At 40.4% G+C, this 13,519-nt stretch overlaps 1 protein-coding gene across 6 annotated transcripts in view; it reads right to left on the reverse strand.

Moving 5' to 3' along the window:
- Positions 1 to 13,519, reverse strand: part of EYA2 (EYA transcriptional coactivator and phosphatase 2) — a 153,889-nt gene that overhangs the window by 106,340 nt on the left and 34,030 nt on the right. For 3 of the 6 annotated variants that reach the window (XM_067554329.1, XM_067554330.1, XM_067554325.1), the window contains exons 2-3: positions 1,857 to 2,080; positions 1,271 to 1,389 (exon numbers count right to left, since the gene is read on the reverse strand). In XM_067554329.1, coding sequence (XP_067410430.1) covers positions 1,271 to 1,379 — 109 coding nt within the window. In that variant the 5' untranslated portion in view covers positions 1,380 to 1,389; positions 1,857 to 2,080. The remainder of the gene's footprint in view (positions 1 to 1,270; positions 1,390 to 1,856; positions 2,081 to 13,519) is intronic. The other 3 variants (XM_067554326.1, XM_067554327.1, XM_067554328.1) reach the window with 1 other exon arrangement.

The following is a 13,519-nucleotide window of genomic DNA, read 5'->3' on the forward strand; positions in this document are numbered from 1 at the left end:
GACATAAAAATACAAAAGTGTCACAGCACAGTATTACTGAAGAATTGCTTACTTTCTCATATTTACCATATAATTATAAAATAAATCAATTGGAATATAAATATTGTACTTACATTTCAGTGTAGAGTAGATAGAGCAGTAGAAACAAGTCATTGTCTGTATGAAATTTTAGTTTGTACTGACTTCACTAGTGCTTTTTTATATAACCTGTTGTAAAACTAGGCAAATATCTACATGAGTTAATGTCCTCCCTGGAAGACTTCTGCGTACCCCCAGGGGTATGTGTACCCCTGGCTGAGAATCACTGATCTAGATTCTGATCCTTCCAACAAATCTTTTGAATTAGTGGTCATGCTTTAATCAAACACAATTTCTAAAGGCTCAATAAACACCCACACAACATGTGGCTTCTAACATATGCAGCCAACAAGTAGTGGCGTCTAACACCCTGCAAATAAAGGGTTAAATATGATAGTTAAACATAATAGCCAGTGCCTTTTGCTAACTCTGCTCCAACAGGAAGGCTGAGGGATCCTGACCACAGCAAACAATAGCTGGAATTGTACTGGCGAGAACTAGTTCTGCTGCATCATTTGCCAATAATTTTTAAAACAGATTTAACATTCTTCTATTTCCTTCACTTGAACAGTATAATGGGGGAGACAGGGGAAAAGAGGGGGGAGGAGAAGAGCATTTAAGTTTCCATCATGCCTCAACCACTGAAAGAATTTGTCCTTGGTACCTGCCAAATCTGAAACTTCAGACCACAGATCTGGGGACTAACTGTTCAGAAATGACAGCAATGATCTCAGCGCGACATGAACTATGGCACAGCAACTGCTTTGGTAAAGTGTTTCATACTTGCATTCTGGGTGATTAGGAACGGCAGCCTCTGTGATTTCACCTCTCCTCCCCCCAAACAGCAACAATATTGCTAAAACTCGAAATTTAAATTAATGCTGCTGGTAGGGGTTGATGGACTGGTGGAGGCCAAAAATAAAACAGCCAGTCTTGATTGAAATACACTTTTACACATACATTATTCTGATGTGTGTGTATATATATATAATTCCAATTCTAATTGCATTCAAAGCAGATTCAAACACAACTGGACTTGCTAAAAAAAAATCAAATAGAAATTTTAACTGCTTCTTGTACCAAAGGGCTAATTTTCACAAGTGCAGGCCTCAGACCGAGTCAGTTCCTTTTGTTGTTGTATATACCCATTAAGATTACAGTTAATAAACCACAAGCAGAAGAGGCAACCTACCTTCTATGTCATCTGGAGCCGTGGCATAAATGTTAGAAAGGTTAAGCTTCAATCTATCAGGGCACTCTCTATTTACAGTCAAGCTGGGTGATATCACTAGATCTAGCATTTCCTTATACCTGAAGGAAAACAAAAGAAAAATATAATGTATTCATTAATTATGCATGTTTACTAATGATTCTATTTTTTCCCTAAGAGTATAAATATTAAAGTTGATTACCTAAACCCAGGCTTCATATAAATTCTACATAATAACATTCACTAAAGTTTTCATCAAAGGGAAATGCTGAATTAAAATGAAGTATTTGTTTCCCTGGAGATTGCACCCATTTGATTAGTTTCCCCCTCTTCCTGGATTTTGCCATCACAAAATTAAATTTCTGAATCTCTTAAATGCCATCAGAACAAGCAATATATTTAAAGTATTAGCCACACCTCCTTATGTACGCCGTGGTATCTGATAAGGCTCTGGGAATAATAATTAAGGGCTGAATAGTGAAGCTGAGGGCAGTTAACCACATTATTCAGTCTTAAGATATAAAGATATAAGATATAAAGATATAAAGAAGAAGAAGAAAGTTATTACTTGTGATGGGAGAGGTTTGAAGGTCCAGGTTAATCTTGATCATTTTGGGACATTTCTCAGAAAGCGACTCCAAACCTCTCTGTTCTGACCATCAGGTGGCAAAGTTACACAAGAACTGTCTCTCTCTTGAAAGTCACCTGATTTTGGTTAAGCTGGAAATGCCACAGGAGCAATTGCTATCATGCAGGGTTCAAGTTTTCAGATGAAACCAGATATATGTGCATCTAAAACATATACACAACGGTAATATAATACACGATAACTACAAATCAGATAAACTAGTTCAGATAAAATAAGGACCACCAGAATCATTGTTCAAAACTCAACACACACACATACATACAGACCGTGTGTGTGTCTGCCAAGTAAACACTACATTTCAAACTTAGGTGCTTAACTTCAAGCACCTACATTTTCAGAAGTGTTCCCAAGACCTCCATTTGAACTAAAGTTGATCACCACCTTTGGAATTTCAGGCCACTTATTTATGGATTTAGAAGCTTAACTTTGAGCACCTGAGTTTGAAAATTTTGGCCACTGTGAACAGAGAAATAACCATGTGCCACATTCGAAATGTGCAGGCTGTTTTACATAAAGTAAGTTGCATAGACATCTATCTCCTACAAAGATCAGCAATAGAAATAAACCACTTGTTTCCTGTGCAGCCATGGAAACCTCCCCTAAGTTTTGAACTTTGAAGAAACCCAGTGGCCTACAAGGGAAACCCAGTGGCCTTAGAAATTCCACAGCTAAATGGGTAAAGTTAAACTGTTTTAAAAAACACGATACCATAGAAATCTGTTTTGCATTGTCAAATCACTTGCAGCATTTGATTCAGGCCCAGAACAAACTACCCAGAGAGAAGGATTCAAAGATACTGCACTATTTTTTTCCTTTGCTCTTCGCAGCCGGCAGCCATACAAGCTGCTTGCACCCTTTGTCAGACTTGTCCTCACTCTGGTCCCCCCTGAGGCTATAGCATTAAGGAAAAGCATGATTCTGCTTTTAGAGAAGTGTTCCAGAGCAGGGACAGGGAGCAGAACCTGGGAGATGACAGCTGGGGTGATAGGGAGTGGGGGGTGGGGAGGAGAGGTACTTCAAAAGGCTCCCACTGCTGTGAATGGATCAAAAGCATATGGAGGGTCCCAAGTCAGGGCCTGAACCAGCTCACCTTTCTATTTATCACTGAACACATTGTTCAGCTAACTCAGCTGTGGACAACTCTTTGCTCCATGATAAGGATCTGTCTATTCAGTAGGATAAAGGCACAGATGGTGTGGCAGTGACTGTGGAGCTGGTATTTAAATGTATAGTACCATACAGCAGACTAATCTGAAGCCTGGATGTTGCATTTCTGTTAAGTAACCCAAGGCATTTCTATTTGGTCTTTTTTTTTTTTTTTATTTCTTTTTGGTTCAGAGAAAATATCAGCATGTAAAGTGACTAGCAGGAGATAGATCGAGAACAATAAACTATGCACTTTTCATCTGAGCATTTCCAATCACTACAAACAGCACAAGCCCCCTGGGAGGTAGGTTAGTATTATTATATCCTAAGCACAGAGAGGCAAAGTGTGTTGCTCAAGATCAAACAGCATAGACTGAAATAGAATTCAGGAGTTCTGACTTCCAACCCCTCCCTCTAACTAGGCAGCAACTCCTCCCCAACAATTCATACGTCTATCCATTAGGGATGTGCACAATGCCAACAATGGATACCAGATAGCTTGACTATTTGCATGGTATTTGGATACCAAATATGTTCAACTACATCAACTCCCTCTTCACAGCCGCGTCTCTCTTTTCTCCCTCCAACCTGACACCTTTGGCTCTCTCTCACCTGCCTCCCTAGACTGTCCACGCACACATCAACACCATCTAGTACAGTGCCACATGTGCAGAATCAAATCTTCTGCTTGAGCAACGCCATCTATCTGTACAAACTGAGTTAAATGAAATCAGCAGAAACTGGCCAAATCTGCATGTTCCCTGCAGTGTCTTCCAGATAATTGCATTAAAAAAGGAAAGCTCCAGCATATCAATATTTTGCATTTTGATAGCCCCTTTCACTTGAGGACCTCAAAGCATTTTATACAGCCTCAGAATGGCTTGGCAAACAAAGTAAGTGCTATCCTTTTTTACAGCGGAGGAAACAAGCCACAGCAAGACAAAAATCAGAAGGTGCGGGGGGCAGGCTTTTAATTACACCCACAAATAATTGTCTGTGCCGTCAATTGCATTTAGATTATTCTAGCTTTCTGATTTATATGTGGGTGCAAAACTGGCCTCTGGCTTTAAAAATCTCTTCCGAAGTGACTTGTCCTAGGTTATACAGTGAGTCAATGGCAGAGTTGGAAACGGAAGCCAGGAGTCCTGACTCTCTAACCTAAACACAAAAACCAACAAACTTCCCTACAAAGTCAAACAGCACACTTTGAATAAACAGTGAAATACACCATGATTCTGTCATTATTAGCAATAATCCCATAATGTATAAAGAGAGCCAATTACATTTTTGCACAATACATACAAGATTTTACATTTTTCTCTTGGTTAGTTGTGTGGTGATCTGCTGGACTGTTTACATTCACTAGCACAAGCTTCAGAGTAAAGGCAAACATGAATTGCCTCACTGCTTATGAGATGAAATATCCCTTTTATTGCTTTTCATAACAATAGTGCAAGCTCCCTCTGTGCCACTCCAGCAACATAAAGGGAGGTGACATGTGATCCCCCAACTGGGGATTTCCCTAGTGGGGGAAACCTTGGCAGATGGAGAGCTGGCGTAGCTAGCTCCTATACTTCTCTTCCTGAAATCCCTAGTCCAAAGGACATGGCAAGGTGGCAAGGAGTATTAGCCAGAGCGTGATAGGCTCTGACTATCTCCAGAAAGCTGGCAATCCATTGGGAACTGTTGCCACCTTGTGCAAGTTAGAGCAGCTCCATGGAATTAGGGAGCTGTAACGGACTCCCTGACAGATCATTCCACTCACCTGTGCCCAGTACAATGCAGAATCTGTCCTTGAGTATTTTAAGAATGCCAGTGACCAGGAGACAGAGTCCTGAAATGAACTGGATAAGTTTAAAATATTGAAAGTGCATCCATTAGTCAAATCTGTAGGCAAAGCCTTCAGGTTACTGTATGTGTGTCAGGCTTAACACCAGGCTTTCTATGCCACTGTAAAGTGACATCCAAGTGTCTCATTTATATTTTAAAATCTCTACAACTGAATTAGGAAGGGGGAGAAAAAATTTAGTTCCAGATCCTGCCAAGTTTGAAATGTTTTATACAATCTCTCAGATAACACGCACCCTTCAATGAACTCCAAAATCCCATTATTCATGACACTGGCCAGATTGTTGCCAAGTGAATGGGAGCAGATGTTTTAAAGGGGGGGGATATCTTTTATAATGATTAATGCACTCTAATTACATCATTGTTCAGGGATTTCATTAGCCATTGCCTGATTGATGATTTTTCTATTGTTTTTCCTCTGCTCGCTTTTGTAATACCAAAGCCAAAGCCCACTTCCCAGTATTTGCTCTTTATCACTGTTTTTATTCAAATATTTCAAATCCTGTTTTTCTTAAAATTGTGTATTTTTGCATGTGCAAATGGTAACTGTGCATGCAAAATGTGTATCTGTGTGCATTTTGTGTGAAGTTTACCCTTTTGAGTACTATTACCCACAGTTACCAGTGTGTGCACAAGTGTACCTTACTTAAACAACTACTAAATTTTGAAAATGTTATGCCGACAATCTAAAGAAAATCTTCAGTAAAACAGGAGAGCCTAGATGAACGTGGGTTCAGCAAAATGACATCTGAGAGTTCAATCTGTGAAATGACAGAGTTTTATTTTATTTATTTTTTTAATACTGCAGACAACAGTTTCTGGATTGAGTAACACACAGGATAATCAGCAGCAAAGGTTGCTGAGTCTGTGCTCTGATTAAAACCAGTAATGGTAGCATCTAGCATGTTGGGCTGAGAGACATCTGGAAGAGCTTTTGGCTTTTATAATCTTTTAAAAAAAGAACCATGTGTGAATCTGGTGCTCAGCTTTTCCATTAGAATCCCCTATTCAAAAAGCAATATTTTGCTCTGAAAGTAGGCCCACAGCATCTCGGCCAAGAAGCAGAAACTTTTCTTTTACTAATGTTTAGAAAAAAAATCTTTTTGGTCATTTTGAAGTTAGAGAAGCCAAATTAAACATTTTAAGGTTTCAGATTCTTGGCTGAGGTGTCCCGGTAACTTACAAATCACATTTTCTTTTACAATGATGTTTTGAAGGCTGCAAATCCAGGCCCCAATTCAAGGCATTCAAAAACGTGCCTAAGATTAAATAAGTGAGTAATCCTATCTCTATTCAGCAAAACACTTAACCCTGTGCTTAAGTGCTTTGCTGAATTGGGGCCACAGAGTGCAGACTGAGCCAGCTAGGCACTCTACTACTATGGTACTGAGGATCAGATAGATAGTATTCTGAAAGGGCGAAACCAAAAACCAGCCTAGATATTGCAGGTCAGATCCAACTGCCCACAGGAAAGGGAGGTGTGTGGAAGAGGCAGAGAGGGGTAAAAGGTGGTTCTTTTGTGCTCCTTAGATCCCCAGGATTTGTTTGACCCTGGCATAACTTAGAGCAGACCGCAGGATGCTTTAAAAGTTCCACTGATTTTAACACCTGCACCATCACCAAGTGAGGTCACAGGATGAGGGAAAGCTACCTAGGCATGCCTATCCCTCCCAGGAGAATACTTGGCTGCCTGTTTGTGCAAAGGAGCTGGAGATGGGCAGGAACTGGCCCTGAGTATCTACCTACTGCACTTGCCTCCAAAATGCAGCTCTTTCAGAGGTAGGAACTGTTCTGTGCCAGCAACTCAGAACAATGTAAGTTTAAAAGCATGTCTGTAGAGTTACCAGGATTTTTTTTTTTTTTTTTTTTTTAAACAAGACAAACAGGATTTTGGATCCACCACAAGTGAGAGGGCAGTGGGGGCCACATTTTCAAAAGGGCACAGTTTGTCTCACTGGGGTGTTAGCAGTGACAGGGACAACAGACTAAGTGCAGTGGCCCACTTGCCCAGTGATGAGTATCGCACAGCATGAAGGGATAAAGAAGGGCTTTCAACTGGTCGGCTATTTACTGTAGCAGAGGGTCTTTAGGAGATCTAAATAAGGAGAAGCTCCTGGACCACTCAGGAAGGACATTCCATGAATGGAGGGCAACATGGAAGAAAACACGGAGATGGCTGTGGGAGGAAAGGAGTATCAAAGGTCCTGTCAATGGATGAGTGGATGAGGTGGGGACAAGGCAGAAAGAAAGGGAGGAATAAAGATGGATCATTATCTCTTTGGAAAAGTCAGCAAGATCCTGCAGGGAGAGAAAGGATGGCACTGGAGGGCGGAGAGTGGGAGGGTTAGGAGAGTCAAAGGTTGCAGAATAAGCGATGTGAACGGTGGGGAAGGGCCTGCCAACAGATGACAACAACCTCAAGAAATCTTACTCCCCTCAAGAAATCTTACTTTTCTCTGGCTAAAGGCCAAACACAAGCAGAAACCACCAGATTTGCCTACCTATGTGCATGTGCCAGCAGACAGCCCTGGGCAGGATAGGCACATGCCTAATCCTTTGCTTTGGCCTGGTTCGGTAGGGAAGGATTAGAGACTGAAGTAACATTTTTGTCTTTCTGCCCTGATTTTGTCTGGTTTTATTTACCTAACAGATGAGTTTCACCTTCCCTCTCCTCCCAAACTGGTAAGGGTCACTCAGTAGACAGTTACTAGCATAGCACCAAAGACTGCAGGAGTTTTCATTATCACAGTCTAGAGAGCTTGATTGTCTGTGTTGCTGATTTCAGAGGAGAACATGTTCTTGCTTGAAATGCTCTGGAAAGAGTCCCTCCAATTTCCAGACCAGAAGTTTGCAACAACTGAAGTAGAAGCAGTCCCCCAAAAATTCACCCACACAGGTTTTATACAAGACTCAGCATGTATCATCAAAGGACAACTGGCAAAACTTGTTAGTATTTATTATATATATTGAGACCAGCACAGTGTGCTGTAGCTATACAGAGGAATATGGACCTCCAGCCAGGCCAAATGGGTGTAATGAGGCTGGATGCTTTAGAAATACCTAAAGGGTGACATGCAAAGAAGAAGAAAAATTGATCTCTGCTTTTTTATGATATATAAGAAGGCCTGGAAGTTTTTGTCTTTAAAAGAAAGAAAAGGCCAGATGGTTCTGCTTGTTTTTCCATTCTCAAACAAAGACTTGGATAAATTTTTCAAAAGTGCCTAAATGCTTTAGGAGCCAAAGTTTCATTTTTTAAAGTGAGTTAAGCACTGAGGCCCAGATGATCAAAGATATTTAGGCACCTAACTCCCATTGATTTCAATGAAACTCAGGCGCCTAAATCACTTGTAAAAATGGGATTTAGCATTTATGAACATTTTACCTCTTGTCTATACTGAGGGACTCTATGGTAACTGGAGACCTGGTGACATTACAACATCATAAAAAACTGAAATCTGAACAGTTGAAAGATGAAGAATTTTTTAGGCAGATTTTAAAACTTTTGTTGCTTGCCTGTATTTGTTAATGTCTATTTAACTCCAATGTCCAATTAACACTTGGGAGAAAGAGACATCTTTGGCAAAGATTCAACATCCTGCACCTTCATTTAGGTGGGAGGGTTCACTGTACACATGCTCTGAGGCCCACCCCATGAATTCCTTCAGTAAAACCGAGAGAGGAAAGTGCAGCTATTGCTGATAATTTCTAAGGAAAGAATGAAAACAAGAAAAATAGCTTTAAATGCAAAAGAAGCAGCAACCCTTTCAGGCCTTCTTTCTGAACAGAAAAGCAGCAAAAAAGGGGCCCAGGCCCAGTTTTTAAGTTTACTTTTAAATTCCCATTTCTTAAAGAGTCCCAGTAATCCAGTCTTGGGCATCATTCACTGACTACCGCAGGCAACACCACATAGCTCTCAGATGCTTTTTTAAAACGCTTTGCTTCCTTGGATGATGCTGCAGCTCAGACAGTTTTTCTGGCAGGAGCTGCCGTCCTAAAAGCTTTTACAATTATCAAACAGCTTGCAGCTTCTATGCAGTTGCCAAATTTCAGCCCTTCTTCTCCTCATCCTCCCATGCAAAACAAAAGTCACAAGCAGGGGAAATCACCATTTCCCTAAGACATCAGCAACAGGAAGAATCTCAATTCCTCTCTGCCTGGACACATTACTAAAGAGAGAATCCCCATTATCTCAAGCCCACCTTCGAAGTTAGCACCAGAGGGAATTCCCAATACTGAAGATATTGGCTTCTCACTTCCACAAACACCAAGTGGGGGTGAGCAGTCCTCTTTCCTTTGTTGTTCAACTGTGCATCAATAATGTTTGCTCTCTCTGTTCCTTCTGCATCAGGATCCAGTGATGGAAAAAAGACCTATTAGCTCACCTAGTCCATCCCACAATACAGCAGATAAATCCATCCACTAAAGACCTGAACAAGCATACAGTTAAACCTGAGCTGGCATAAATGCTCCTTCTGCAAGACTGACAATAAGCCGTGATGATGAGATATCGTTTCAAGGTGACGCTGAGGGCACTGCACCTTGGGCTGTTTATATTCCTGAGAGATAGCTATCTTCTGCTGACATGATCAAACTTATAGTGGCAGATTTTTCATTTGATAATTCCCTGGATCATTCCAACTACTAAAAGAAGGGGTGCTCATAGAAGCTTCTGACTGCTCTGTAGGAATGCAGATATGAAATTGAAATATATAATTGTGGTATATTTACCTCCCACTTAAATAATCCTCTCAGCCAGAGGACTGGAGGGTAGATAATGTGACACTGATTTTTAAAAAGGACTCCAGAGACGATCCCAGCAATTACAGGCCGGTAAGCCTAACTTCAGTACCAGACAAACTGGCTGAAACTATAGTAAAGGACAGAATCATCAGACACACACACAAACATGATATGTTGGGAAAGAATCAGCTTTTGTAAAGGGAAATCATGCCTCTCCAATCTATTAGAATTCTCTGAGGGGATCAACAAGCATGTGGATAAGGGTGATCTAGTCAATAGAGTGTACTTGGACTTTCAAAAAGCCTTTGATAAGGTCCCTCGCCAAAGGCTCGTAAGCAAATTAAGTAGTCATGGGATAAAAGGGAAGGTCCTCTCATGGATCAGTAACTAATTAAAAGATAGGAAACAAAGAGAGGGAATAAATTATCAGTTTTCACAATGGAAAGAGGTGAATAGCAGGGCCCCTCAAGAATACGTACTGGGACCAGTGTTGTTCAACATATTCATAAGCGATCTGGAAAAGGAGGTGAACAGTTAGGTGGCAAAATTTACAGACAATACAAAATTACTCTAGATAGTTAAAATTCAAAACTGACTGTTAAGAGTTACAAAGGGATCTCACTAAACTAAGTGACTGGGCAACAAAGTGGAAGATGAAATTCAATGTTGATAAAGCAAGTAATGCACACTGGAAAAAATAATGCCAACTATACATACAAAATGATGACATCCATGTTAGTTGTTATCACTCAAGAAACAGATCTTGGAGTCACCATGGATAGTTTCCTGAAAACATCTGCTCAATGTGCAGTTAAAAAAAAAAAAAAGCTAATAGAATGTTGGGAACTATTAGGAAAGGGATAGATAATAAAACAGAAAACAGCATAATACCACTATTTAAATCCATGGTATGTCCATACCTTGAATACTGTGAAGTTCTGGCAATCCCATCTCAAAAAGATATATTAGAATTATGGCACAGAGAAGGGCAACAAAAATGATTAGAAGTACAGAGCTGCTTCTATATGTGGAGAGATTAAAAAAATCTGGGACTATTCATCTTGGAAAAGAGATAACTAAGGGGGAATATGATAGAGGTCTATAAAATCATGAATGGTGTTGAGAAAGTGAATAAGGAAGTGTTATTTACCTTTCACGTAACACAAGAACAAGGAGTCACCAGGTTTACAATAAACAAAAGGAAGTACTTCTCCACACAATGCATAGTCAATCTGTGGAATTTGTGGCTGGGGATTTTGTGAAGGCCAAAAGTAGAACTGGGTTAAAAAAAAGAGTTAGATAAATTCATGGATACCAGGTCCCTGAATGGCTATTAGCCAAGATGGTCAGGGATGCAACTCCATGCTCTGGGTGTCCCTAAACCTCTGACTGCCAGAAGCTGGGATTGCATGACAGAGGATGGATCACTTCAAATTGCCCTGTTCTGTTAATTCCCTCTGAAACAACTGGCAGTGGCCCTTGTCAGAAGACAGGATACTTGGCTAGATGGACCATTGATCTGACCCTGTATGGCTGTTCTTATGTTCTGTGTTTTCCACAGCACAAAGCCATGTCCTTGAGTAGCTCTGTTGTGGGGTGGAAATCAATTCAACATTATATTGTGTAGCTCAAAACATCTGTGATGGCTCATGGGGTAACCAAGACTGTGAGTCACCTTGCTAACCCACCCACAGGGAAAGGGAGTCTTTTTCTAGTAGCTGGGTGTCAAATCCCTGGAACAACCAGCCTTTCAGCCACTCAAGCACTCTTCTCTGAGTTATGCCAGCTCTTGCTTCAGCTTGCAGGTTAACAGTAGGTGCACCTCAATCTCTGAGCCCTCTTGATTCATTCTCCTGTGATATCCAGCCCTTGACACTGGTCACACACAGAAATTCCAGATCCCTTGCACACAACAAGACAGTGTACCACAGTTTACCAGTTTTACCTTAAACCACTGCTCCTGTAAACGGCGTAGAACTTGTGAGCACTTGTAGTAAAACAAAAGTAAGGTTTATTAACATAAGAATGGAGATTTAATTAGAAATATAAAAGAGTGGTGGAAACAAGCCATTACAATACAAAACAAAACAAATTGCAAACCTGAGTCTATATTTATTAATAGTTACTTTTCCTATCTAATAAAATAGATTCTCCCCCGAAAGTTCAGTCAGTTGCAAAGCTGGCTCATTTCCTAATAACCAGGATCCAAAGGTTCATGGAAGCTCCTCCCTCTTCCATGGGTTTCCTCCGTGAATGGATCCAGAGTGTCTTTCCCTACATTCTGTTATACTGAAAACAGTCTTTTGTTCTATTCACAGCCAGTACAAAGCTCTACCTGGTATAATGTTCCTCTAAGAAGTTTTGATTGTTTGATGGCACCTCTGATGGTTTTCCACTGATAATTTTGGGAGGGAGCAAGACTGGTTAGTTGAGCCTTGCATTATTCCCCTCCTTCTCCCGCCCCAGCTAATTAGGGAGGAGTGTTAACTCCCTCTTGCTTGGATGGGCCATCCCTGAGGCCTATTATCTCTTGGTGATTGATTTCAACTCCTAGTCCATAGCGCATAGTTTCAATATAACATTGTTCCTTAAATATTACCTGTATATACATCTTGCAATGAAAATGTTAAGCCCTGTACGATGTAATTAGGCCAACCTAAGCCTCAGTTTAGACACAGCCGTTGACAGAAGAATTATTCCATCAACCTAGTTACTGCCTCTCAAAGAGGTAGACTTACAACAGCGACAGAAGAACCCCTTCTCTCACTGCAGCGTCTACAGTACAATGGGGCAGCTGCTTCTCTTTCTCTCCCTGCCTCTCTCTGCTATTTCTTTCCTCTACAACAGAGGAAGGATAGAGACAGCTTCCTCTGAGGCCAGTTGATCCTGTTTCTAAATCAGTTGGGGTGAGAGGGTACCTGAGAATAATACTGCTTCTGCCCCATTCTGAACTCCTACCACCCCGGGACTACAGAACATCATGCACCCACCTTACTGCCAGGCCAGCACAACGATTTCTGCCAGTACAAGTACAACTAAGATGCCAATGGCAGGGTTTCTTAATAATTTTCTGTTAAGCAATGAAGTCAAGTATCCATACAAAATACATTCACCTGCAAAAAAAACCCAGTCCAATTTTTTTTAATATTAACATTTGATAAACATGTCTGGTCCGTTAAATATGTATAGACAGAGATTTCACTCAATTTAGCAAAATCACTAATAAAAACAGAGGTTTTGTAACAAGCTCCGTCTGTAATATGGTGGCATCCTGCTAAATAGAAAGAATGACTCTATTCCTGTATAATGGCTCTTTAAAGAAAAACTCACTGTTGTAATGATTATTTTGTTTCTGATATTTACATGACAAGGATATATAAACTTGTTAAAACTTCCTAAATAAATAAATGGCTTTTAAAAAATTAAGTATCCTACGGACTAAATCAAGAAAAGAATCCACATGAAAGTCAGTCAGAGCCCTCTGAATTCATCTCAGTTGGCCCAGATATTGGACTGTATCCAGCACAACAGGAAAAAGCTCCCACTGATCTCAGACGCTTCCAACACCCAAGTGTATGGACAACTAAGTGCAGATTTGCCTTTTTGTAACTGGCATAATGTTCATGCTTGGACTTATTTTAACATTGATTTAAATATTTATTTGTATTCAAGCTCTTCAGGGCAGGGGCAATCTTTTATTTTGTCATATACTTTACTGAGCACATTATTAACTTTAATATTTATAATAATAATACTTCTGACATTTCGCAGTCAACAGAATGATGAACTGACAGCCTATGGGTTAATACACCACAGCATTACCAACACTTACTATATACAAGCTAATA

This window comes from Emydura macquarii, unplaced genomic scaffold, assembly GCF_026122565.2.
Source record: "Emydura macquarii macquarii isolate MOO-44397 ecotype Brisbane River unplaced genomic scaffold, CSIRO-AGI_Emac_v2 contig_1483, whole genome shotgun sequence".
Lineage (NCBI taxonomy): Eukaryota > Metazoa > Chordata > Testudines > Chelidae > Emydura > Emydura macquarii.